We start from the raw sequence: 23,296 nt of genomic DNA, 5'->3' as shown, positions 1-23,296 counted from the left end.
GCAGAGCCCCCCTGGGCCCAGGAGGACATCGGGGTGGGTGGGGAGCAACAGGAACCCCAGCCAGGCTGTGTGGCCAGAGAGGGACCTTCGGTCTGATCCCCCACGGCTCTCCTTCTGTTTATTTTATTTATTTATTTATTTATTTATTTATTTATTACATTTTTATACTGCCCAATAGCCGAAGCTCTCTGAGCGGTTCACAAAAGTTAAAACCATAATAAAACAACCAACATGTTCTTAAGGACGGACCCCAGGAGGGCATCTCACTCAATCTCCAGGCCCAGCACAGAGCAGAATATGGGGTGGGTGGGTGGGTGGCATTTTATTGATAATTATGCTTAGCTGTTTTAAGTTGTTTAAAAAATTTGTGTGCTTTAATTTGGTTGCAAATCGCCTTGGCTCTTTTTTTTTAGGATGGAGCCTAAGAAATTAATAAATTAACAAGAACAGCCTTTGGGCTCCTTCCTCCAGATAGCCATTTCCCCTCTGCTGCATCTGGCGCGATTTCTGGGAATCCCCCTGCCTGCCCCCCGCCCCCAGTCCCTGCCTGCTCAGCACTAAATCGGAGTTCTGGGTCCAGAAGAAGGAAGTCGGGCCGCCCCCAGTCATCCTCCCCCCAACCCCACCGAAGACCGGACACCCTTTCCGGGCCAGGCTCCCTCCCCGCAGCCCCCGCGCCTCCCCGCCCCCAGTCCACAGCCCTCTCAAAGGGGCCCTTTCCGCTTTTTTTCTGTTTTGGAATGGCAACCTGCGCCCCCCCCTTCCCCGCCTCTTCTGCTCCCCGGCCGTGGCACAGGAAGGAACGGAGGCTGGCAGGAGCACCTGGGGGGGGGGCTTTCCCGGGGGCGCCGAAGCATCCCCCGCGGCGGGAATGGGGGCGGCGGCGCTGGGGCACACGGCTGCCTCCCTGCCTGGCCGCGCCAGCCCGGAGTTCGCAAGGCGGCCCGTCGCTCAGCCGCCCAGCCCCGGGCGAGGAGGGGCGCGCCTGCCTGCCCGTGCCTGCCTGCCTGGGTCCTTCTGCGCGCGACGGCGGGGCGCGTGGCGTTGCCCGGGCCACCGGCTCCGGCTCCGCCCCCGCCGCCCTGCGCCAGAGCCCCTTCCCGGCCCCGCCGCCCAGCCCGCCAGCCCCGCCGGAGATGGCCGCAGCCTTCGCCCCCCAGGCCAGCCCGGCCCTCCTGACCGCCGACCCGCACTACATCCCGGGGTGAGTGCAGCCCGCGCGCCCCAGGCCCCTCGCGGCGCCTCCGCTCCTCCGCCCGCCCTCGCCCTTGTCCGGCTCCTGCGAGCCTTCGGGGTCGCCCTGGCGCAGGACGCCGGGCACGGGCAGGGCACGCGGCCCCCTGCCCCCCCCCGCTCTGCCCCGGCCCCGGGCGGTTTGCGGCTCCCTCGCCACGCCGGCTGCGCCCGGGGACCTCCGAGCAAGCGGGCAGGAACCCGGGCCGGGCAGGGGGGCCCTGAGGAAGAAGCGCCGGCCTCGGAAAGGAGAGCCCCGGGAGGAGGGGGCGCGTCCCCGCGGGCCGGGGAGCAGCACGCGCCCGGGAAGGGCTTGGAACGGGCGGGGCGCGGGGGGGGGGTCCCTCTGGCCAGGATCGCCTTGGAGGGTGTGTGTGTGTGTGTGTGCGCGCGCGCGCGCGTGTTTATTTAAGGTTGTCAAAATACAGAAGTAACCAGGATGTACACAGTTTTCATAGAAATCTACATGTATACTTCCTTTTCCAGTGGAGGAGATCAGCCCTATCAAGTTGGCTTTCTCCTTCACTTCTTTCTTTTTATAGATAGATAGATAGATAGAATGATTTGCTCTGGATCAGAGGCTACAGACGGAACAGTTGAAATTGGGGCATGGGCGAGCACCTAAATCAATGGGAAAGATCTAGCAAATAGAAGAGCATCAGAAGAGCCCTGAGGCTGGATCAGACCCAGGGTCCATCTAGTCCAGCACTCCGTTCCCACAGTGGCCGACCAGCTATTGACCAGGGTTCCCCAAGCAAGACGCCATGCAACAGCATCCTCCCACCCATGTTCCCCAGCAATTGGTGCATACAGGCTTCCTGCCTCGAATACTGGGGATAGCACACAACCATCAGGGCTAATAGCCATTGATAGCCTTCGCCTCCAGGAATTGATCCAACCCCCTTTTAAAGGGGGGGTTGGACTCGATGGCCTTGTAGGCCCCTTCCAACTCTGCTATTCTATGATTCTATAAAGCCATCCAAACTGGTGGCCATCATCACCATCTTGTGGTGGAGAATTCCATAGTTTAAATATGTGCTGTGTGAAGAAGTCCTTCATTTTATTTGTCCTGAATCTCCCACCAATCAGCTTCATGGGATGACCCCATTGGGTTTCTAGTATTATGCCTGGTGTGGACAATGTCCACATTGTCCACACCAGGCATAATTTTGTACCCCTCTATCATGTCTCCCCCGTAGCCTTTTCCCCCAGCTAAACAAATCCCAGCTGTTGTAACCTTCCCTCACAGGGGAGATGCTCCGGCCCCTTCATCATCCTTTGTACCTTTTCCAGCTCCATAGTATCTTTTCTTAGGTGTGGTGACTAGAACTGCCCACCGTATTCCACGTGTGGTCGCACCATCTCTAACTGCAAGCCATGTAAGTGTTTAATGTGCAGTCAGCTCATTTATTAAATGCTCTCCATGATAGTGGCATGTGCCTCTCAATCCCCCGGTGCCTTTGGTCAGAACACAACTCAGTCGAGGGGCAGGAAGCCCCGGGACGTTTGCGTCTCCATCAACAAGAGGCCTCACGGACCCTCTAGGGACGTCGCTCGGGCTCATGCTTGCTCACAGCCATCCCAGGCGTGAGCGGGCCCTGGCGGAGCGGGGCCAGTTCGCACACTGGCACCCCCGTCCGGGGGCTGCTCTCACCCACGCTGCTGTCCTGCCGCCCTTCCAGCTACAGCGGCTACTGCCCCCGCTACAAGTTCACACTGGGCCAGACGTACGGGAAACTCACCTCAGAGCTGCTCGCTAGCCCCGAGGCAGCTCACCCTGGCCGGCGCCTGTTGCAGTCCACCCGCTCCCCCGGCAGCCGTGATGAGAGCCCAGAGCAGGAAGAGGGAGCGCCCCAGGGAGAAAAGGCCCCCCTGCTTGGCCACAGCAGGATCCCCGGATACACAGGTAACCCCACGATTCCCTCCCTCCCTCGTCTTTTGTCAGGGTGAGCTTTGGGTCAGGCCACACCTGGCATCCGATTCCGGCAAGGCAGGGGAGGGGCCGAAAAAGTGGCCACGGGCGGGCTGGAAGTCCGGCACGGGCGCAAGCCCAGAGGCAGAACCGCGGCCCAGACACAGGCGGGAGGCTGGCCCTTTGCGCCTTCTGCCAACTTGCAAAGGTCAGGAGAGGAGCCAGCGCAGAAGACCAAGAAAGGGCCCCCCAGTTGTCCCACACCTGCAACCCCTGCTGACTGGGGGCACTTGGGAAACCCCGCGAGGATCAGACTGTCTAGAACCAGCTAGCGCTCCATTGGCCCCTCCGGTCACATGGTCCTCCCAGCTGGGCTGAAGAGCTGCAGTCGCAGTTCCGCCTCTGGCCACCACATGGGCGGCGCTGCAGAGACGAGGGGCTGAAGCCCTTCCCCGGAGCCCTCTGGCGCCTTCCCATCCCTCTAGACGTGAACTCGGTTGGTGCGGGCCACCGGAATTCAAGCCAAAACCTGGCCTCTGAGGGGTGGGAAGGAGGGGGTGGGCGCGCTCGAGAGAAAGGGCTCCAGGATCTTCAGAAGCAGGAAATAAAAATCTTTCAAAAAACAAACGCAGACTGTCCAGAGAGGGCTGAGCGTGCTCAGTGGCCACAGAAGAGTGAGGCTCTGTCAGAAAACAGACATGCCAAATTTCAGGGGTTCCACCACTGACCCAAGGTTCAGCTTCCTTTGGCAGGAGGTCACCGGAAGTTTCATATTTAAAGAAACCGTTAACTGTAGGGTGGCCCTATGGAAAGGAGGACAGGGCTCCTGTAACTATAACTGTTGTATAGAAAAGGGGATTTCAGCACCAGATACAAAAGAGGGCAGGGCTCCGGCAGCTTTAACTGTTGTGATGAAGAGGGACTTTCACCAGGTGCTGCAGGGGGCTGAGACGGAAAGGGGGCTGCAGGCCAGGTACCTGCCTGCCCAGACTACGGAGAGGCGTTTGCCAGAGGGGCCGGCCTGACGGATTCTGCTGGGACCGCCCCTCCTCCATCCAGCTGCACCCCATCCTGTGGGGCCTGTTCAAGCACTTCTCGTGTGTCTCCTGGCAGGATTCATCCCCCGGGCCCAAAACCACTTTGCCAAGACCTACACCGAGATCTGCAAGGAGGCCCGGAGTGAGTTTGCCCGGCAGCTGGCAAGGGGCGCTGCCAGGAGGCAGGCGTGGCAAGTGGCCGGAGGAGAGCCTCCACGGGACACCAAGCCCGTGCCTAAAGTGAGTGAGCGGCACCCGGGGGGGTAGCGGACTGCGTGGCCGCTGGCAGGCCCCTTCTCCCCTGCAAGCTGGTGGCAGACTCTGGACCCTCCATGGCTGCCTTGCAAAGCGTGTCGGGGCAGGGGGGCTCCCTGCCTCCCCATTGCCACGGAGCCCCCATGGTGTCCGCTGAGCGAGTCCCGTGGCCCCAAAGCCCACTGCAAGGGCCCGTGCCGCCTTCCTTCCCTGGGGCAAGAGCTCTCTGGCCTTGGGGAGGAAAAAAGACGGTGGGGGTGGAAGCAGGGAGGCGTCTCTGCCCCCCCCCCCAGCAGTTGCCTCTCTAGCAGCACAGGGCAGAAGGGGGGGACCAGCTGGCCCAGAGGCAAAGGCTGGATGGCCGTCAGCCAGGGGTGCTGCAGCTGCACCCTCCGGGAGAGAGCCTGTATGGTGCAGGGGGTGGGCTAGATGGTCTCTTAGACCCATCCAGCTCTCAGACTCTGATCTAGCCGGGGCACTTCTTCATGTGGAGGTGTATGAGCAGAGGCCAGTCTGGGGTGCTGGAGCGGCAAGGCCCCTGCCTGAGCAAGGGCTGGACTAGATGTTCTCTGAGGTGCCTTCCCACTCCGTGACTCTAGCCAGAGGCTCCTAGGCCAGCTGTAAGTGAGGAGGAATTCATGACACGCCAACAACTTGGCTGCAGAGTCTGAAAAGGGATCCAGGTCCGCGGTCCTTGCGGGAACAGCAGCCCCAGGCTTGTGCGAGTGAGGGGCTCCACACACGCCCCTCACCCTCCCGGCATCAGGACTCTGAGCTCAGCCACGCCAGGGCACAAGCAGGCCTCTCTGGGGCTTTGGGCAAGCACTCCGGGAGGGCCCCGTGCTCCACTCGGGGGCTCCCCACTCCTTCAGTAGCAGCCCTCTGAGCCTGTTTTAGTGGATCCTGTAGATGGAACGGTGGGGCAGTGCCCCCCCCCCCCAAGCACCTTCTCTGGGTAAAACTCAGAGGTTTGGGCAGACAGAAACACCCACCCACCCCCGCACACACAGAGCTGCACACTTTCACAGTCTTCAATTCAGGTCATTGGACCACAAATCGGACGTCTTCTGACCGACTGCTTGGGCTTCCGCTGTGATGGAGAGGAGGGGGGCGGGGGGGTTATATCCTACTATTTCCTCCTTGCCAGGAACCCAGGGCAGCTTTCATGGTCCTCCTCCTCCTCTCCATTTTCTCCTCACAACAACCCTGTGAGGTAGGTTAGGCTGAAAGTCAGTGACTGGCCCCACTGAGTGGGACTTCAACTCGGGTCCCCCCCACTCCCGGTCCAGCCCTCTAGCCACTGCCTCACAGGGGCTCCTTGAATGGAGCAATTCCTTTTCTGTCTGCCCCCCCCGCCCCCTCCCTTTACCACACTGGGAGAAGAACCTGCCAGCCAGGGGGGCGGTGCACCACGTTTCCCGTTGCCAGCCCATCGTGTCGGACTAACTGGGCCGGGCTTTGCCGCTTCTGTGCCCCCAGCTCTTCACCGCCAACTACAAGGCCCCACTTTTAGCCGTGTCCAAAGCTGCGGCCCCCTACGTGTCTCGCTGTGCCTTCAAGCCCCACGGCTCGCCCTACTCGCTGGAGAGCAGCAGCCCCCAGAAGTCCTTCATTCCAGGTGAGGCTGGGGGCGGCTTTCCCTCCCAGGGCAAAGAGCACCTTGAGGATCATGGGGGGGGGGGCATTGCCCCCAAAGGCTTCACATGTGAAAGGCAGAGCTGCCTTCACGCCAGCCTCTTGAGGCCCGGCAGGTGTGGGGCAAGGACAGTGCCACAGCCAGGCTTCCCTACGCGGTGCTGGCAGAGCCCTGATGCCATGTGCCACCCTCCAGTTCGTGGCAACCAGCGCCTGTTTTTCATTTCGGGGCGGCTGGGCCCATGGCATAGGCTGGAGCCACCTCCATTTCCCCAGAGTGGCTCTGGGCCCACCTGGCACTCCGCTCTGGGGCCCTGAGTTTTCTGTAAGGAATTTCCCTGCCCTCAGGGCACCTAGTAAGCCACAGGGGAGCAACGGCGGGGGTTCAGCAGTGGGAATGGCGGTGCAGCGGTCCACGTGGAAGTGCAGGCAGCCCCACGCCCCCCACCCCGCCCCCAAGGAGAGTCCCCAATGCTGCAGGGGCAGCTGGGCTCATCCAGCAGTTTTCCTCTCCGGCAGGAGGGGCAGGCAGGTCTCCTGGAGAGCAGCTGTTTCTTCTTTGCAAAGTTCAGAGGGAACGGGGCTGATGGATGTGTCCTTAGCCCAGCGGGAACGTCCTTCAGCCGGACCACTTTGCCTTCTGTGGAATGGGTGCATCGTTGTGCTACATGGGGTCCGCTCGGCGGTTTAGTATTTGGGCCTCAAATCCAGCCTCAGCCTCGTACGCAGTTTCTCAGGCACGCTACGTCCTTTGTGACTAGCCGTGCCCCACGACAGCCATTTTGTGAGAGTGCCCATGAGTTCCTCAACCGTGGCAGGGTTTGTCCTCTGTGCAGAGCCGCTGCTAGTAGCCCTGAGCCCCGGTGCTCCTGGGAAGGGCCTGTGTGGACTTCTGCTGAGGCTCAGCTTCTCATGTCCCATGTGATGCAGGATTCACTGGATTTGTGCCTCGTGCCCGGTATCTGATCGGGGCGAGCTACCCAGTCACCACGCACCGGGCTCTGGTGGAGTTTGATCGAATGCTTCGGAGGCAGGCGCGGGGGCCTTTGGGGAGCGATGCTGAGGCCCAGGAGGAGGGCGACGCCCTCCCACCGCTAGCAAAGACCTACCCCACGGACATGGGCCTCCTGCCCCACTACAAGGGCTACGTGCCAGGTGAGCAGGCCTCCTGGTTCCCTCTCCACCCAGCCCATGGCTCTCTACCCCGCACCTGACTGCAGCCCAGGGCTTGGGCAACACAGAAGCTTGCAACAGCAGTTAGGACAGGTGTCATTCGTGTCCCCCCCTGTGTCTCCTGTTCCAAATATGAGCATTGCGAGAGGGGGCAAACGGCCATCTTTTCAAAGCTGCCCTGAGGTGTCCCAAATAGGGGGCGGAGGGGGGCTCTGCTCGCTGGCCTGAATCTTGCACCCACTTCCGTTCAACACCTCTTGAGTTGGGGCGCAGGGGGGGGGGAAGCACCCGGTTCACCTGCCCTGGAGCTCCAGACTTCCTTTGCCTCCGGTTGGGACTCAGCTTCTGGGGTGGCCAAAGGAGCTGGATCAGAGGCCTTCATGCCCACATTGCTTTTGGGTGGCTACCAGATGAAGACCGTCTGGGATTGCTCCACACGGCTGTGGAAAGCAACCAAGAAGGTGGAAGATTCCAAGGGTGTCTCTGCATGAGCGGATTGGTCCCTCCCCCTTCCCGCTTCAGGCCGTGGGCTGTCAGGGCCTGCAAAGGTCAGGCACATCCCCGGGGGACCTTCTCTCCAGCTCCCCCCCCCACTTCACAGAAATGCCTGAAGCCTTGGGGTGCAATGGGGAGACTCCCCGTGACCCCAGGGCCTCTATCCACAGAAAGTGGTGAGGGAAGCAAGTTCAGCCGCCGCATATTGGGGGTGGGGGCTGAGCAGGCCAGACGTGCATTGGAACACGACCCAGGTGCCCGTCCCTGGCCCAGCCCCCTTGCTTCATGCTCTTAATCACTGCATGTGGAACCTCTATGCTTTGGAGGGGGCAGGGGGGGTTCTTTACTTTGCTCCCCCTTGGTGCTTTTGTCAAAACAAAATAAAAAGGAGCGAGTCTCAGGCAATCAGAGCGACTCTCTGCATTCAAATGGTCACTTAAATCACCCCACCCGCACTCTCTGGGGGAAATAGGGCAGGGAGAGGAGCAGGAGGCCAACGTTCCTATGGATTGTGCCCACTGATCATTTGCCAGACGCTACTCTGGGTAGCCGGCCAGCCAGCCAGCCTCCCCTCGGCTTTGGTTCTCCCTTCCAGGATGCCCCCCTGCACAAGAACCTCCCAGCCTTGCTCCTCGGAAAGGCCTCTGCCTGCAGCATTTGCCCCGCTGGGGCTCCGGAGGACTCTCAGCCTGGTGCACCTGGCAAGGCGTTGCTCACAGTCTTTTCTGTCTGCCTGCAGGCTACAAGTTCCAATTTGGCCACACCTATGGCCACCTTACCCGTAACGCTCTGGGCCAGAGCACACTGGAGAAGCAGATGCTGGACGTGCCGCCGCTGCTGTGAGCCGTGTTGTGGGGGGGGAGGGGGGAGGAGACACCCCCAACTCCCGCTCTTCTCCAAAACAAGGCCCTCGAGAAGGCTGGACTATTGGGGCAGGGGGGAACCCAGGGATGCTAGAGGCCAGGTAGCCCTGCTTTTGGGGCTGGACTAGAAGGCCTTTCGATCCCTCCTACCTCTTTGAATCTAGGCAGTCTCTTTTTCCTGAGGCTCTTGAACCATCAGAATCCTTGATGGGGCAAAGGGAAGTGTGGGGGAGGGAATTGCGCATCCGTCCGTGGCATTCACAAAGCCCTCTGGAGGGTTTTTCCCCCCCCTCACACACACACACACACACCAGGGATCCCAGTTTTGAGACGGGCAGAATTGCAGGCATCTCCACGGAACTCCCACCCTCTCTGCTCGAGAGTTGCTGCATGTTTGAGCAGACCCAGGCAGAGCAGGGGCCTGACCCGGCGTGAGGCAGCTGCGCAGAAATCCATCTTTCACTGGGACTCTGGAGAGGAGAACAGGGTGTTTGGGGCTGTGTTTATAAAAAGGGTAGTTTTCATCTAATAATGAGGAGAAAACATTTGGCTCAATGAGGCCTGCCAGGATTTGAATGTGTGGAGGCGGGGTGTGTGGGGTGGGCTTTTAGTGGCTTTCCAATAAAATACTGGAAATGAGAAAATGCAGGAAGTGTATTTTTTGCTCTAAATCTTTCAGCCACACTGAGGGTTTAGCCCTCACCGCTTGAAATCAATGCAACCTCTGCAGAACCTGTTCTAAATGAATCTTTTCCCCCTTCAGAGGCAACAACTTTGGGTTTCTGAGCCGTGGGTGGCCAGAGCATTAAGAGGGGCAGCCTCAAACGACCGGAGCTAAATGGGGGGGGGCAGGGGGGAGCCCCAACGTGGGGCAGAATCACCATTCATTGTCACAGGCGGGGGCTCTTAATCAGCACCTTTTTTATTAATATGCGTCATAAATAAAGAAATAAATAAAGGCGAGACACCCTGTTTTAACGCCAGAAATACAAATTAAATATGTCGCCATTTCCGCAAGAGCCTTTATGTACACGCAGGAGCAAACTTAGCGACATCAGCAATCCCCTTGGAATGGATGAGGCAGGGGCGGGTGGGGGGGTCAGGACCCCCCCGCCGAGCCCCTGAACACTGAGTGGCAGGCCGTGGCCCAAATACTGTCCACTGACCACCTGAAGGTGGGGGCGAGCGCATGGCCTGGAGCTCCCCCCCCTTCTCACTGTGGGTAGGAACACAGCACAGAAAGGGGCCACGGGAGTTTCCAGGCCCACAGGAAGCCCTTTTCTGGAACTTGGCAGGGGGCGATCCACCCGCACTGTCCTGGCTGGGCCTTGGCGGCACTGCCAGGCCCTCGGCTGCTGCTGTGCTGCGATGCCCATGATAATGATTAACTCTGGCGGGAGAGCCGCCCCCCCCCCCCACTGTGGCTGGAAGCACAGCCTCCCCCCACCCCACCCCACCCCTGCTCCAGCAGGGCCACCCCCTTCCCTGTTGCCCCTCCGTGGGCAATGCCCACAGACCAGCTACTTCTAACACGGAACAGCCGTCAACCCCTACCAACCACGACACACGTACACACACTGGCCGGACTACTTACCTGCGCAGGGGGCTCAGCGCCCTCCCTCCTCCCTCCCGGGGGGCTCAGCGCCCTCCCTCCGCCCCCCTCCCCCAGCTAGCCCTCAAAGTGGTTCTGCTCACGCTGGCTGCACGTGGGCCCCTGCGGTGTGGCGGGTCACTAGATGCATTGCAGGGTTTATATATCTACCTACCTATATATCAACGTTAGCACACAGTCCTAGAGGGTCTCGGGCAGGGGCTTCCTGAAATCCTGCCTGCAGCCACGAGGGGCAGCCTGCAGAGGAGGGGAGCCCCCCCTCCCCCGCCGGCACACTGAGATGGAAGAGAAGCGATGCATGCTGGGGGCTGTAGTTTAACCGCCATACTTAGTGAGGCCAGCCACATCCTGCCCACACTGCGTTAGCTAGTCCCAGCAGCCTCGAGTCTCTGCTGGATGAACGGCAGGCAAGAGTGGAGGAGGAGGAGGAGGAGGAGAGCACGAGGCGTTCCCCGGCAGAGCCAGGAGCAGGAGCATGCGTGGTGATGCTTGGCAACATGAGATCCCCGACCGCAGGGAGGAGGAGGACGAGGACGAGGAGGAGGAGGAGGGCGGCTGCAGCGGCTGAGTTTCCTGAACGGGAGGAGAGCAGCCGCGTCCGCCACGGCCTGGCCGGCTGGCCTGTCACACTCCGTGGGCCTCTGCGCCTGGCCGTGCGTCCCGTCAATAGTCCTCGTCCTCCACGTGGGTGACGTACATGATGGGCACCAGCCCGCTCTCGGCTCCTCGGCTGCACCGCAGCCAGTCGGCGTCCACCTTGCCCAGCACGCGCAGGACGTCGCCCTTCTTGAAGCTCAGCTGCCCGGACTCGGTGGCGATGTGGTGGCAGAGGGCCTTCACCCCGCTGGGGAGGAAGGGAAGGAGCCGTCAGGTGGCAGAAGGGCGCTGCGCCTGGGGACGGTGGGCGCAGCGCCGCCTCCTGGCACGCCGCTCTGCTGCCCGGGGCAAGAGGGTTCTGCATCCCTACCTCGCCTTTCGGGGCCCGGATCCGCTGACTCAGAGGCTGGGGACTGATAGCACCCCCGTGGCATCACCTCGCCTCGGCCGGGAGGGGGAAGCAGGGCTGCTGTAAAGCGCTCCTTCGGGAAGAGGGGCGCCCAGCCACGGGGTGGGTTGAGGCAGGCGGGAGGGGGCCGCCCCGAGGCCAACACTGCTGCTGCTCCTCTCCCCCTGGATGCGGGGCCAAGGGTGGCGTGTGCCTGGCGGGGGCCCGCCCTGTCCCTTCTAGCCCTCCCCTGGCTCAGGCAAAGGCATCCTTGCAGCACAGAAGCCCACCGGACGGACGCCTGCTGGGGCTAAAGCCAGGCTGAGGCCTTCAGCTGGCCACTGGGGGAGGAGGAGGAGGAGGAGGAGGAGGAGCGGAGTGGGCAGCTGCTGGGCTCCCCAGCCCCTCCCCCTCCCCCACCAGCCCGTCCGCACGTCTTTTGCCCTCGAGCCTCCTTAGTCCTCAGGGAGCTGTTCCTGCCCCCCAGATCCCTCCAGGATTCTTCCATCTCACGCACAGGTGATGCTGCTTTGATTACATAGGGCAACGGCACTCCCCCCCGCCCCCCCCCCTCAAGACTGGTAATATAGGGAGTGGCAAAGAGGCAGTGCCCACACTCAGGAGGCCCTGCAGAGAAATGAAACAGGCTCTCCAGTTCCAAGCAGGAGGCTTAAGTGACATCCTTGGGCACACCACTGGGGCTGGCTCTGAGGTCTCTCGCCTCTCCCCAGCCCCCTCCCAGAGAGCTCAGGGTCCCAAGGCACGCAAGGCCCCTGTCGCCAGCCCCCCCCCCCCGCAAACCATTCTCACACGGGTGGGGCCCTCGGTCAGGGCCTTCCATCCCCCACCCCGGGCTCTCTAGCCAGGCTGGTGTCAGGGCACCGTTGGGGCCAGGGGCCACGTTTGGAAGGCGCCTGGGAGTTTGCCACACAGCGGCCTGAGCTTGTGGCAAATCACTCCAAAGAGCCCTCTGGCCTGAGTGCGGCTGGCAAAGGGCCGCAGCCAGTGACCGGCCCCCCGCCGGCCCACTGTCCTCCATTCGGGCCAGGCCTGCGTCACTCACCACGGTGTCTCAGGGGACGCGCTCCTCTCCGGCTGCCCTGCTGGCCTTGTGGAGCGTGAAGGGGAGAGATCCGCAGGCAGCCCCTCGGGCTCCGAGGCAGCCCCTCGCCACACGCCGGCCCCCACCGTCTGGGCCATCAGCTGGAACACGGAGCGATCCAAGCTCAGCCACCCGGACGGCAGCCTGGAAAGAGAGCCGGAGGTCAGGCACGGCCAGGGCTCGCGGCAGGCGGCCCGGGAAGGGCAGCGCAGCTCTCGTGGAAGCCGAGGCCTGGGAACTCCCGCCTGGAGCAGGCACCCCAGGGCCTCGTCCGCTGGCGGCCCAAGGCCCAGCTAGCAGCTGTAGGAAGGGGGCGGCACCTGGCAGGGCCGCCGGGCGCAAGCCTGGCCCCCTGTTCCACCCCAGCCCGCGGCAGGACGACCCACAGGCAGAGCCTTTCCGAGGGCTCCAGATGACGCGCGGCAGAGGAGGCCGCCAGGGCTGCTCGGTTTCGTCCGTGGACGAGCGGCCCCCCATCTCACTGGCAGGCAGCAGTTGTTCAGTGGGGCAGCCCCGGTTTTGCATGCCAGAGGTCCCCGGCTCAATCCCCAGAAGCCTCTCCAGGGAGGGCTGGAAGAAGTGGGGCAGCCACTGCTGCCAGTCAGTGTTGGCAATACTGGCCACACATCGCAAGCCGCCGGACAAGTTTCCCCACGGACACTGGGTAGCCCCCACGGTTCTGCCGTTCAAACACCGCCTTCTGAAAACGCATCTCTGCACGCGGGCTTTCCCCGGAGCGTGGCCTAGCCAGCTATGGGGCTTGTAGCGCGCAGCAGAGCGTGCGGAGTTAGCGGTGATCCATTTGTGTTGTTTTTACGGTTTCATTTATTGCTGTTCTGATGCCATTGCGTTTCATGCCGGCGCTTGGATCCCTTTGTGGAAAGCGGCAGCGCATGGGGCAGAACCGCAACGAGGAGAACGCCGCCGGCCCTCCTTGGCCTGTGCCAGGCGCCCAGCCCAGCCCACGCTTCAAAGGTCCCCCCCCCAGCCCAGCCCAGCCCAGCCCAGCCCAGCCCAGGGCCCCGCTGTCCCCTCCTACCTGCTGGCCTGCTTGGGCTCCTTGGGCACCTTCCGAGAGCCGAAGAGGTGCCCCCACTTGGGCTGGCCGCCGGCGCTGCCCCCCTCCGGGCCCTGCTGCCTCGGGCCTGGCCCGCTCTCCTTCGCCTGGGTGCGTTTCAGCTCCGTGACCACACAGTCCGGGGGGCTGCCCATCCAGGAGGGCCGGCTCCCCTCCTTCGCAGGGTCCTCCCGGGCTGCGGGCTGGGGCTTCCGTGGGGGCTCCGTTGCCGCTGCCGGGGGCCTGTCTCGGAGGGGCACTTCGGTGATGGGGCAAGCCTCGGCCCCTTCCACCACTCCCTCCCGTGGGGGAGGCCCCTTCTCGGGCTCCGCTGGCCGGCCGCCCGCCCCCCGCCTTCTTCTTGCGCTCGTAGCGGATGCAGCGCGCGCCCTCGGCGGAGCCCTCAATGTAGACCTGGGAGCTCTGCATGAGCTGGTACCACCAGCTGGCCTGCTTGTCCTTCTTCCGCTCCGCGACGCCCTCCCGGGCCCTCCGCCGCTCCGCCTCCCCCCCTCCCTCAGGGCCTCCAGAGGGGGCGCCCACCCCCTTGAGTCTGGGTGGCGGCGGCGGCGGCGGCGCCTTCTCCGCGGGGGCCCCGCAGCCTCCTGGCCCGGGCTGCTGCTGCTGCTGCTCCGCCAGGCCCCAGCTGCCGGCGCCGCTCCTCTCGGGGCTGCTCCCGCGGGTCCTCATCAGCTGCAGGGTGGAGTGCGCCGAGAGCACCAGGCCCTGCTTGACGCGGAGCAGCTCCTTGCGCTGCTGCTGCTCTTTGCCCATCTGCAGCAGGCGGTGCTCGAAGAGGAGGTCCAGGCTGAAGGGCAGCAGCGAGAGCGGCTGCAGCAGGAGCAGCACCTCCTCGAAGAGGCCCCGGCAGACCCCGTGGGACAGCGGCAGGAAGCCCACCGGCTGGTAGTGCATCTGGACGATGTCTGGGGGCGGAGGGGACGGAGGTCACGGCCAGCCGCAGCCCAGGCCCTCTCAGCGCTTCCCGCCCTGGCACTTTGGGGCACGAGGGACCCCGGGATCCTTTCCCCTCCCTGAATGGGGCTGGACCGACGGCCAGCTACGCCGGACGACAAAGGTGCCCCAGCTTCTGCCGGAGGCCCCGAGCGGCTCTTCGCCCTCAGCTGCCGGACAGCCCCTCGCGGCACGGCGGGGAGGCCTCGCTGCAACTCCAGGGCCTGCAGCCCCCGCCTTAGCTTCTGCCCCCGGCTGCATTTCTTAAGCACCACCGCCAAGCGGGACGAAGGAGCATCAGGGCTTCCGGAAGAGGTGGGCCGTCAGGGCCCATCGACCTGCCTTGAGGCGCCTCCTCCTTTCTCCCCACCCCGCCCTGCCCCACCTCCCCAACAGGAAGGGCCTCTGGGGTTTCTGGGTCCCTCCCCCTTGGAAGGCCGCCCCGGGGCCAGATGCAGGCTCTGCAGGCTCCGCCTCCTGTCCCTGCCTCTGGGGCATCTCGCCCCAGCCCACCCCCTCAGGGGAAACGGCTAAACTGAGGCTGGGCGGCCATCCCCTGCTTTGCACAGTCTGCATTCCTTGGGGGGCGGGGGAGATCTAGTTTCTAAGACACCCCCCACAACCTCCAGGGCACCTGGCCCTGAGTGGGCCTGACATGCCAGCCTCACACACACACCTCCCTCCCCCCCAATGGCCAGGTGTTCTTACCTTCATGGTTGTAGAGGTGGTTAAACCAGAACTCCAGGGAACGGATGCTGTGGGAGAAGGAAGCAGATGAATGTCTTGACCGAGAACCCCACAGGGAAGGAGGGCGGCTGCCTCATAACCCATGGCACAAATGTGGAAGCAGGCAGACTCAGGGCCAGATCAAGAACAACAGGCTCAAGTTAAAGGAAGCCAGATTCCAGCTGGACATCAGGAAAAACGTCCTGACTGTTAGAGCAGTGCGACGGTGGAATCAGCTACCTAGGGAGGTTGTGGGCTCTCCCACACTCGAGGCCTTCAAGAGGCAGCTGGACAACCATCTGTCAGGGATGCTTTAGGGTGGCTTCCTGCATTGAGCAGGGGGTTGGACTTGATGGCCTTGTAGGGCCCTTCCAACTCCGCTATTCTATGATTCTATGATTCCATAAGAGCCTGCCTCGGAGCAGGAAGGGGTGGCGGCTGCTCTGCCGGTGGAGGACCTGGACTGCCACCGCCCCACGCGGAGGGACACCATCTGTGACAGTTGTTCTGTGCTCAGCAGCAACTGCCCATGTTCCTCCTCAGCCCCATGTGGCACCGCCAGCTGGACGGCCACGCCGGGCAGGGAAGAGCCCATCCAAAGACCCCGTGGGTCGCCACAGCTCCCGAGAAAAGCCCGGCTGTCGCACGAAGACCTCTGGCCAGAGAACTTCCTCGTGGGAAAAGGAAGGGTCTGGGACCCCGTGCCCAGGATTGGCTTAGGACCCAAAAGGCCTACCTCGAGGGAGGGAGGGAGGGAGGGAGGGAGCGTGCGGCTCAGCTGCCTCCGCCACCCACGCTCTCGGACGTGGCTTGACTGCTCTTGCCCGTCACGGGCAGCCAACAGGCTCACACCCACCTCCCTTGCTCCCGCCAGCAGCTTCAGAGACGGGCCTAAGACTTGCCCGTGGACGTAGCGGCTCCTTCCCCTCACCCGCCCTCCTTCAACGCCAGGAGGCCACAGCGGCCCACCCCCACCCCGTGGCAGGGAGACGCAGCAGCGGGGGCTTACTTCAGAAGGCCGAAGATGAAGGCGTTGAAGCGCATGGCGTGGGTGCAGAGCTCCGGGGACTGGCTGACTCGGCTGTAGAGGCCGTGCAGGACTTTGGTGGAGGGTCCTGAGGGGACAGAGGGAAGAACAGAGGCAAACGGTTTTCCCTTACTAATTCTTGTACAAAACCAAAATGAAATCAGCCCTAGAATTATTTTTGGCCCATGCTTCGTTTGAAGTGTATTCATCAACCGCAGCCCAGAGTTTCCTAAATACTGGAACTATCGTTTAAAAACACTCAGCAAAGGCCAAATTGGTCACAATTCAGTCAGAGTAGAAAGTCCTGGACCCGACGGATGGGGCTGTCGCCTGGTTCAGTCTACCGTGGGTTCCTGGTCCCCAGAGGAACGTGAGCCACGCGTGGGAACCTCCTAAGCTACGGATAGCGGGGCGGGGGGGTTTCTTGGGGGCCCAGCAGGGGAGTGGCCCCTCACCAACCAGCTGGGACACTTGGGGAGGTGGGAGAGCACAGCAAGGCAGAGGACCCCCACCCCACCCCACCCCCCACGGGCCCTCGCAGGTGCCAGCTCTCGCTTGTGAGCAGCTTGTGCAAACAACCCAAGACCGCTGGAGAAAGTGGCAGCAGGCCCACGCCACCCCCCCCCCCCCACGGCTGCTCCTCCCACCCACCCCCACCTGCACTTCAGAGCCCCGCCAGTCCCACTTCTTCAGCCTCATCCTGATTCGACCCGTGGCCCCAAAACGGACCCCCCCTTTCCCCCCACTCCAATTCACTCCTGGCTGTGCTGTAACTTTCCTTTAAATATATATATAAATGCTTTAGCAGACAGGCTCTGCAGGCCTCCCAGGTAACTTATCAGGGCCCCAGGTAGAGGTGTGTGTGTGTGTGTGTGTGTGTGTGTGTGTGAGAGAGAGAGAGAGAGAGAGAGAGAGAGAGAGATGAGCTTCAGCAAAGAGCCCGTGTCGGAGCCAGGCCCGCCCAAAGAGCCCCCTACCCAGCTGGGTGGAGGCCTCCACAACGCTCCAGGGGATGTTCCGCCTTTGGCCGATGATGACATCCAGCACGTAGGCCTTGAGCCCATCGCTCAGGACGTCACGGAGGGCCGGGCACAAGTACTTCAGGATCAGATGCCCCACGTTGGGGCTCACGGAGCTGTTCCCCAGCTTGGCCTGGAAAACAAGGGTGGAGAGCACAAGGCCTCAGAGCTGGGAGTGTGGGGCTGGGCCTCCTCCTTGGAGGCACCTGGGCGGCGGCGGTGGCAGCAGCCTCTCCCCCACCCCGTGCTCCCAGGACCTGGCTCCTCTCCACCTGCCATGCCTCCTCCTCCTCCTCCTCCTCCTCCTCCTCCTCTTTTGCATTTCCAGTGGATTTCCCGAAAACACGTCAGCAGAGGGGTGTGGGTGAGTGAGGTATGGTCAGGAGACCCCCCTGCCCGCCTTGCAGAATCCCGCCTGCTTCCCGGAGGCATCCAGGGAGAAAAGGAGGCGACCCAGGAAGAGCAGGCACAGCCTGCAAGCGTGGCGGGTCGAAGGGCAAATGCCCGTGAATGGCACAGCCGGCAGCGGCGGCGGCAGCAGGGCAAGGGGCACGTGGCCCCCAGTCACCAAGCGGCTCTGCGTGGAGGAAGCAGGGACACCCTTCGGCACTTGCATCCCAGGCAGGTTTTGGCGCCCGCGGCTCCCGTTCCCGAGGGAAGGGCCACGGTGCCACAGCAAGGCGCCTGCTTTGTGTGTTCAGAGCCCCAGGCGCCACCCCCCACTGGTGATCAAGGAGGTTGGGAGCGACGGCCGGGCCGAGGGGACAACGCCGGGCTGGGAGTCTGGCCCGGCCCACGGCCGCTTCTGCACGGGGGCCCCCTCCTCCCCACCGTTTCTCCCTTCCGGAGCACTGTTAGCTGTGTGTGTGGGGGGAGAGTGGCCTGCGTCACAGGGGCGTGGTGTGCAACTGCTAGGCATGACCCCCTGTGACCTTCCCTTCTACAGGTGGAGAACGGAGGCCGAGTAGTGACTCGCTAGGAGCGCGCAGTGTGGCTTTGCCCGTGGATCCCGAGGCTGCCGGGGCCACATCAGCTGTTTCACTGACTCATTGCGGGCGGGCCTGAGACACCGCACGCCGCTTTGGCACAAGGCAGGGGTGGGGGTGTTGTTGTTGTTATTCAAAACCAGCCTTGAACGGAGCCAAAGGCAAACGGAAGACCTTCCTCTCCGCGGGGTGAAGAGACACTCCGGTCTGCTTTAAGTCCAGGCTGTAAATCCTCGGGATTACTATAAATGAGGCTGCGACTGAGGCCCGGCTGGTACAGGGAGGGAGGCAGGGGGGCAGGCAGGCAGGCAGGCAGGCGGGCGGGCGGGCGGGGAGGCTCCTTCCAGGCTGCTCCCATCCAGCTTACGGAGCAACCGGCTGCTCTCCAGAAAGCACGGCCCAAGCTGCCCGCCCGAGCGGCCTTTCTCACTGGCCCCGGGAGCCCCGCTGAGAGCCGGGAGGGGCAGGGGATGGGGGGGGAGGAAGGGGAGAAGTGAAGAGAGAGGGAGGACTAACTCTGCCTGCAACGTCCCCCCCCCCCTGTCCTCCGCCTCCAGGTCGGGCCCAAGGTCCGGATTCAGAGTTTTCCCAGGCCCTGCAATCCCGGCGGCTCTCAGCATTGCCTCTGGGGCCTCCCAGCCTTGCGCCATTCTGCTCTGGCCTCCGCGGCTCTCTTGCCCGCCCCCACTCGCTCCGTTCCGCTCTGGAGAACCGGAAGCTGGAGGCAGCAGGCAGCGTTGGAGGCGCTCACGGGGCGCTGTGCTGGAGGCGTCCCCAGAGGAGGCGCCCACGCAGGGGCCCACCCCACGCGGGGCTCAGGATCCCTTCGGAGTCGAGGCGAGGCGGGAGGGAGGCGGACGGAAAGGCAGGCTCCGCGGGGGCCCTGGGCTCACCTTCACCCCGAGGTCTCTGCTGCTCCCGAAATGCGCCACAATCAGATCCACGGCCATGTTGATTGCCTTGACCAGACCTGGTGGGCAGAAAGACGAGAGAAGGGGTGACGGCCTGCTGCTGCATCAGCCGCCGCGCCCCCCAAGCGACGGAACCCCCGGCGGAGAGCGTTCCTCGGCAGCCTTCCCTGGGCCCCGAAGTCCCCTCCTCACACGCCTCCTCCGAGGGCCCAGGACCGAGCAGCGGCCTCCGGCCCCCGTTTCTGGCAGGAGGCTGGTGCCGGGCAGGAGGGGCAGCCAGGGAATGGCCAGGCCAGACGGGATCCTGCGCCACCTGGCTACAAGAGAGCAAGTGGGGAGGACAAGGCGCAGCCCCCAGCCCTGCTCCAGGCGCTGGAAGAGGAAGCTGCAGGAGGGCGGGCGGGGGGAGAGGGCCCCCCGTGTCCTGCGGGCAGAGGGACGGTCTCCTCTGAGGGAGGGTGGGCAAGCCTCTCCGGAGCCCTTTGGGCTGAGGAGCGGGAATAAAAGGCTGCCAATGGAAACAGAAGCCCGGATGTGTTCCTGGGGCATCAAGGTCCGTGACTGGATTTCCCAAAGTCTTTATCTCCCGCCCCCCCCCCCCACACACATACTTTAAATGAGTGGCTGGCAGGGGTCAAAGGCACTGGATTGGGCCCCTGGTGCTTGAGGGAGGAGAGTGGACTAATCATTTGCCCGATTCCAGTTGCCCTTATGGGAAAGGGCTGGGCCACCCCCCACCCCCACCCCGTGTTTCACGGCAGCTTCGGAGGTGCAGGAGCTTGATTTCTGCCAGGGAAACAGCATGGCTGGCGGGGAGGGGGGAGGGGGGAGAAGTAAAACCACCTCTCCCAATGCCGTGGTCCCAATCCATATACCCAGCCCTATGGCTGCATTTAAGCACAGGAAAGGACAGCAGATCCCCCGCGCGACCGTCGTGTTTGCCCAACGCCCCCCCCCCGAAAGGTCTCTCTTGGCAGTGGAGTCGTCTCCTTCCAGGAGAGGAGGAGGCTTCCTTCTGCAGGCCACGCAAGGCCTCCTGGCGGATCCTACCCACGGCAGCACTTCAAAATCTGCCTGCCTGCTCTTAAGGACGGGTGTGTGTGCTCCATTTTTCCCTCTCCACCCTTTGTGTCTCTCATGCCTGGAGCCTGGCCCTTGAACCCCTGCCTGCCTGCCTGCACACACGCTCACTCGCCCTCGGTCTCCGCCTTCACGCACTGCTGCCTTTTAAGTCAAGCCTTTGACTGGAGCGTGTTCAGAGGAGGGCAACCAGGGTGATCAGGGGTTTGGAAACAAAGCCCTATGAAGAGAGACTGAAAGAACTGGGCATGTTTAGCCTGGAGAAGAGAAGACGGAGGGGAGACATGAGAGCACTCTTCAAATCCTTAAAAGGTTGTCACACAGAGGAGGGCCAGGATCTCTTCTCGATCCTCCCAGAGTGCAGGACACGGAATAACGGGCTCAAGTTAAAGAAAGCCAGATTCCAGCTGGACATCAGGAAAAACTTCCTGACTGTTAGAGCAGTACGACACTGGAATCAGTTATCTAGGGAGGTTGTGGGCTCTCCCCCACTAGAGGCCTTCAAGAGGCAGCTGGACAACCATCTGTCAGGGATGCTTTAGGGTGGATTCCTGCACTGAGCAGGGGGTTGGACTCGATGGCCTTGTAGGCCCCTTCCAACTCTGCGATTCTATGATTCTATGAAGTGGCCCTCAGCTCACTGGAAGGACCCCTGCTTGGCATGCAGGAAGGTCCCAGGTTCAGTCTCCACCAGCATCTCCGGTTAAAAGGGGCCCAGTGGTTAGAGCTGACTGGGAAACGCCGCTCCCCCCTCCCCCTCCCCCTATCTCTGCCTGAGACTTTTGGAGGGCTCCTGCCAAGCAGAGGAGATAACCACCACACTGGGCTGGCTGGATTAAGGCCAGGGAGGGAAGCAGGATAGGTTGGTGGGCTTAGTGGAAACGAAGGCCGAGGGCGAGCGCCTGCCTTTTCTCAGCCCCCCCCTCCCCGCCCACATGCTGAAACCACGGAGACAGGAAGCTCATCTGGAGCAGGGCGTGTGTCCTCCTGGCCTTGGCTGCTCTGTGAAGCGCCATATAAAAGGAAGACCCCCGATGACCACACAGTGGCAAACCCCCCTTCTCCCCCCCCCACGCTCAGAGCATGCCACTGGCCAGAGGGTGAGAGGAATCGGGGCGCCACCGCAGGGCTCCCCCTCCTGCCTCCCCACTCCCCACCCCCGTCCTGTGGGGCTGCAGCAGCAGCAGCAAGGACCTACCCTTCTTCTGCAACAGATCAATGGAGATGGACTCTGTGTTGCCATCTGGCGAGAGGCAGAATTCAGCAGGTGGTTTTTCTGCCAAGGAGAAATAGTCTGGGAAGAAGTCGGAGTAGTTGAGCTGCGGATGTTTCATTGACTGCCCTGCAGGGGATCAAAAGGGGGGGGGACACACAGGGTCAGAGCCCCCTCCTTGGCAACACAAGAAGCAGAGTCAGCTTTGGGACTGGGGGAAGGGGGCTGTCATAGTGTAAGCTGTTTAAAGCCCTAAACAGCTTGGGGCCAGGTTATCTGAAGGAACGCCTCCTCCCATATGTACCTGCCTGGACCTTAAGATCATCCACAGGGGCCCTGCTCCGTGAGCCCCTGCCAAGGGAAGTGAGGCGGGTGCCTACTAGGAGGAGGGCCTTCTCTGTTGTGGCACACCGGTTGTGGAACGAGCTCCCCAGAGAGGTCCGCCTGGCGCCTACACTGTACTGCTTTCGTCGCCAGCTGAAGACCTTTTTATTCTCTCAGTATTTTAACACTTAATTTTAACTTAAATTTAAATCTTACTGTTTTAACTCTGTATTTTAATCTTATATCAATTTTGCTGCGTGGTTTTATCCTGGTTGTGCTTTTTATACTGTATTTTGTATTTGTGCTTTTTACCTGTTGGTTGTTTTATTATGGTTTTAATTTTTGTGAACCGCCCAGAGAGCTTCGGCTATTGGGTGGTATAAAAATGTAATAAATAAATAAATAAATAAATAAATAAGCAGACCAGCCGAACCCCCAACCATGTCATTTTACAAGGGGTCCAGAGATCGCCCTCTTCCGTTTGTAAAACAAACACCCCCAATCTTTTCCCACCGCTTCTCTTGTCTCCCCCATTAAAAAAAATAAACATTACGGAGGAAAAGAAAGAAGCGCTCTGCAAAAGCTGCCCAAGGTTGCCGCGGTTAGTACAGATGGGAGCAAAGAAGGTGGGGGTGGGGGGTGGCTTGTAGACCTCTCCGAGAAAGACCGGCTGGAGCCGAGGGCAAGGGTGGGCTCGAAGGAGGGCGCCCCCAAGGGCCAGGGCAACATTTGCAAACCCCAGGGGGCCACCATGCCAAGGAGGTGATCGTGACCCCTTTTCCCCACCTGTCTACTGTCAAAGCCGGTTAAATCAGCCTCTCGTCAGTTACCTTACGTGTTTGAAACATACAAGGATTTAAAGAATAAAATAGTTTTTAACACGTTTATCAAGCACCAGAGTTGATTTCTCTTTTTAGCATCCAAGCACACAAGGCAAGCCTATGTATTTTGGCAACTTCACATCTCTGACCAAAATATAAAGAAATAAAATATGCAAAGACGTTTGCACATATCCTAGGGCTGAAATCGTCGTCATCATTTCAGCCCCATGGGGGCAAACGTTGGAGCCTGAAGAAATAAAAAGGGTGTCGGGTTGGCAAATGAGTGGCAGCCCCTCCAAAGTGCCGCTTGGGCACCCCCGGAAGCCTGCCACTGTGACGTGGGCAAGATCACTCAGGATGAGCAGCAGGGGTTTCCGCCGCTCCTGCTGTGCGGCTCACACACCACGCCCACAAAGAACAAGCCACCTGGAGAACCCGTGGGGTTTTGTTGGGTTGTTCAGGATGGTGAAGAAGCCCCCAGCATGGTTAACAAGCCACCCTGCGGAAAACGTCCCGGGTTCGCACAACACAATAACCCACGGTTCAACAAACAATCCGTGGTTCCACAGCAACCCACACTCCGCCATTGAGCATGGGCTGGCGTGTTGTGTGAGCAGCCCCCAACTCCCCACCCCCGAGCTCCAAGGCTGTTCAGGCTTCTTTCTGGCTGCTGTTCACATCACAAGACACTTGCCTCTTCCTACCTCTTTTGGCCCACAGGCAAACATTAGGAAGAGCTAACTTGAACATCAATTCAGCCATGGAACCAACTGCCTGGGGAACGTTACGGAATCGCTGGGGCCCAGTTGTGTGGAAAAGAGCCAGAAGGACATTCCAGAGAAACCAGTCGCACTACTGCGCCGTGTGGAAGTGGCC

General features: G+C 61.7%; 2 protein-coding genes across 2 annotated transcripts in view; one reads left to right on the top strand and one right to left on the bottom strand.

Moving 5' to 3' along the window:
- The first annotated feature begins 1,136 nt into the window (after window positions 1–1,136).
- CIMIP2B (ciliary microtubule inner protein 2B) lies at window positions 1,137–8,659 on the top strand. Its single transcript, XM_063128380.1, has 6 exons — window positions 1,137–1,204; window positions 2,916–3,139; window positions 4,259–4,422; window positions 5,917–6,055; window positions 7,003–7,227; window positions 8,480–8,659. Exons 1-6 carry the CDS (start codon window positions 1,137–1,139, stop codon window positions 8,581–8,583), a joined length of 924 nt encoding a protein of 307 aa, XP_062984450.1. The 3' UTR covers window positions 8,584–8,659.
- A 1,605-nt stretch (window positions 8,660–10,264) lies between these two features.
- RUSC2 (RUN and SH3 domain containing 2) overlaps window positions 10,265–23,296 on the bottom strand; it is a 55,533-nt gene continuing 42,501 nt past the window's right edge. The window contains 9 exon segments of the mRNA XM_063128359.1: window positions 10,265–11,059; window positions 12,264–12,446; window positions 13,342–13,740; window positions 13,742–14,285; window positions 15,022–15,068; window positions 16,049–16,154; window positions 17,044–17,218; window positions 18,965–19,041; window positions 21,261–21,404. Coding sequence (XP_062984429.1) covers window positions 10,879–11,059; window positions 12,264–12,446; window positions 13,342–13,740; window positions 13,742–14,285; window positions 15,022–15,068; window positions 16,049–16,154; window positions 17,044–17,218; window positions 18,965–19,041; window positions 21,261–21,404 — 1,856 coding nt within the window. The 3' untranslated portion in view covers window positions 10,265–10,878.

This window comes from Elgaria multicarinata, chromosome 6 (genome assembly GCF_023053635.1).
Source record: "Elgaria multicarinata webbii isolate HBS135686 ecotype San Diego chromosome 6, rElgMul1.1.pri, whole genome shotgun sequence".
NCBI classification, from domain to species: Eukaryota; Metazoa; Chordata; class Lepidosauria; order Squamata; family Anguidae; genus Elgaria; species Elgaria multicarinata.
This window is presented reverse-complemented; position numbering and strand designations above follow the sequence as displayed.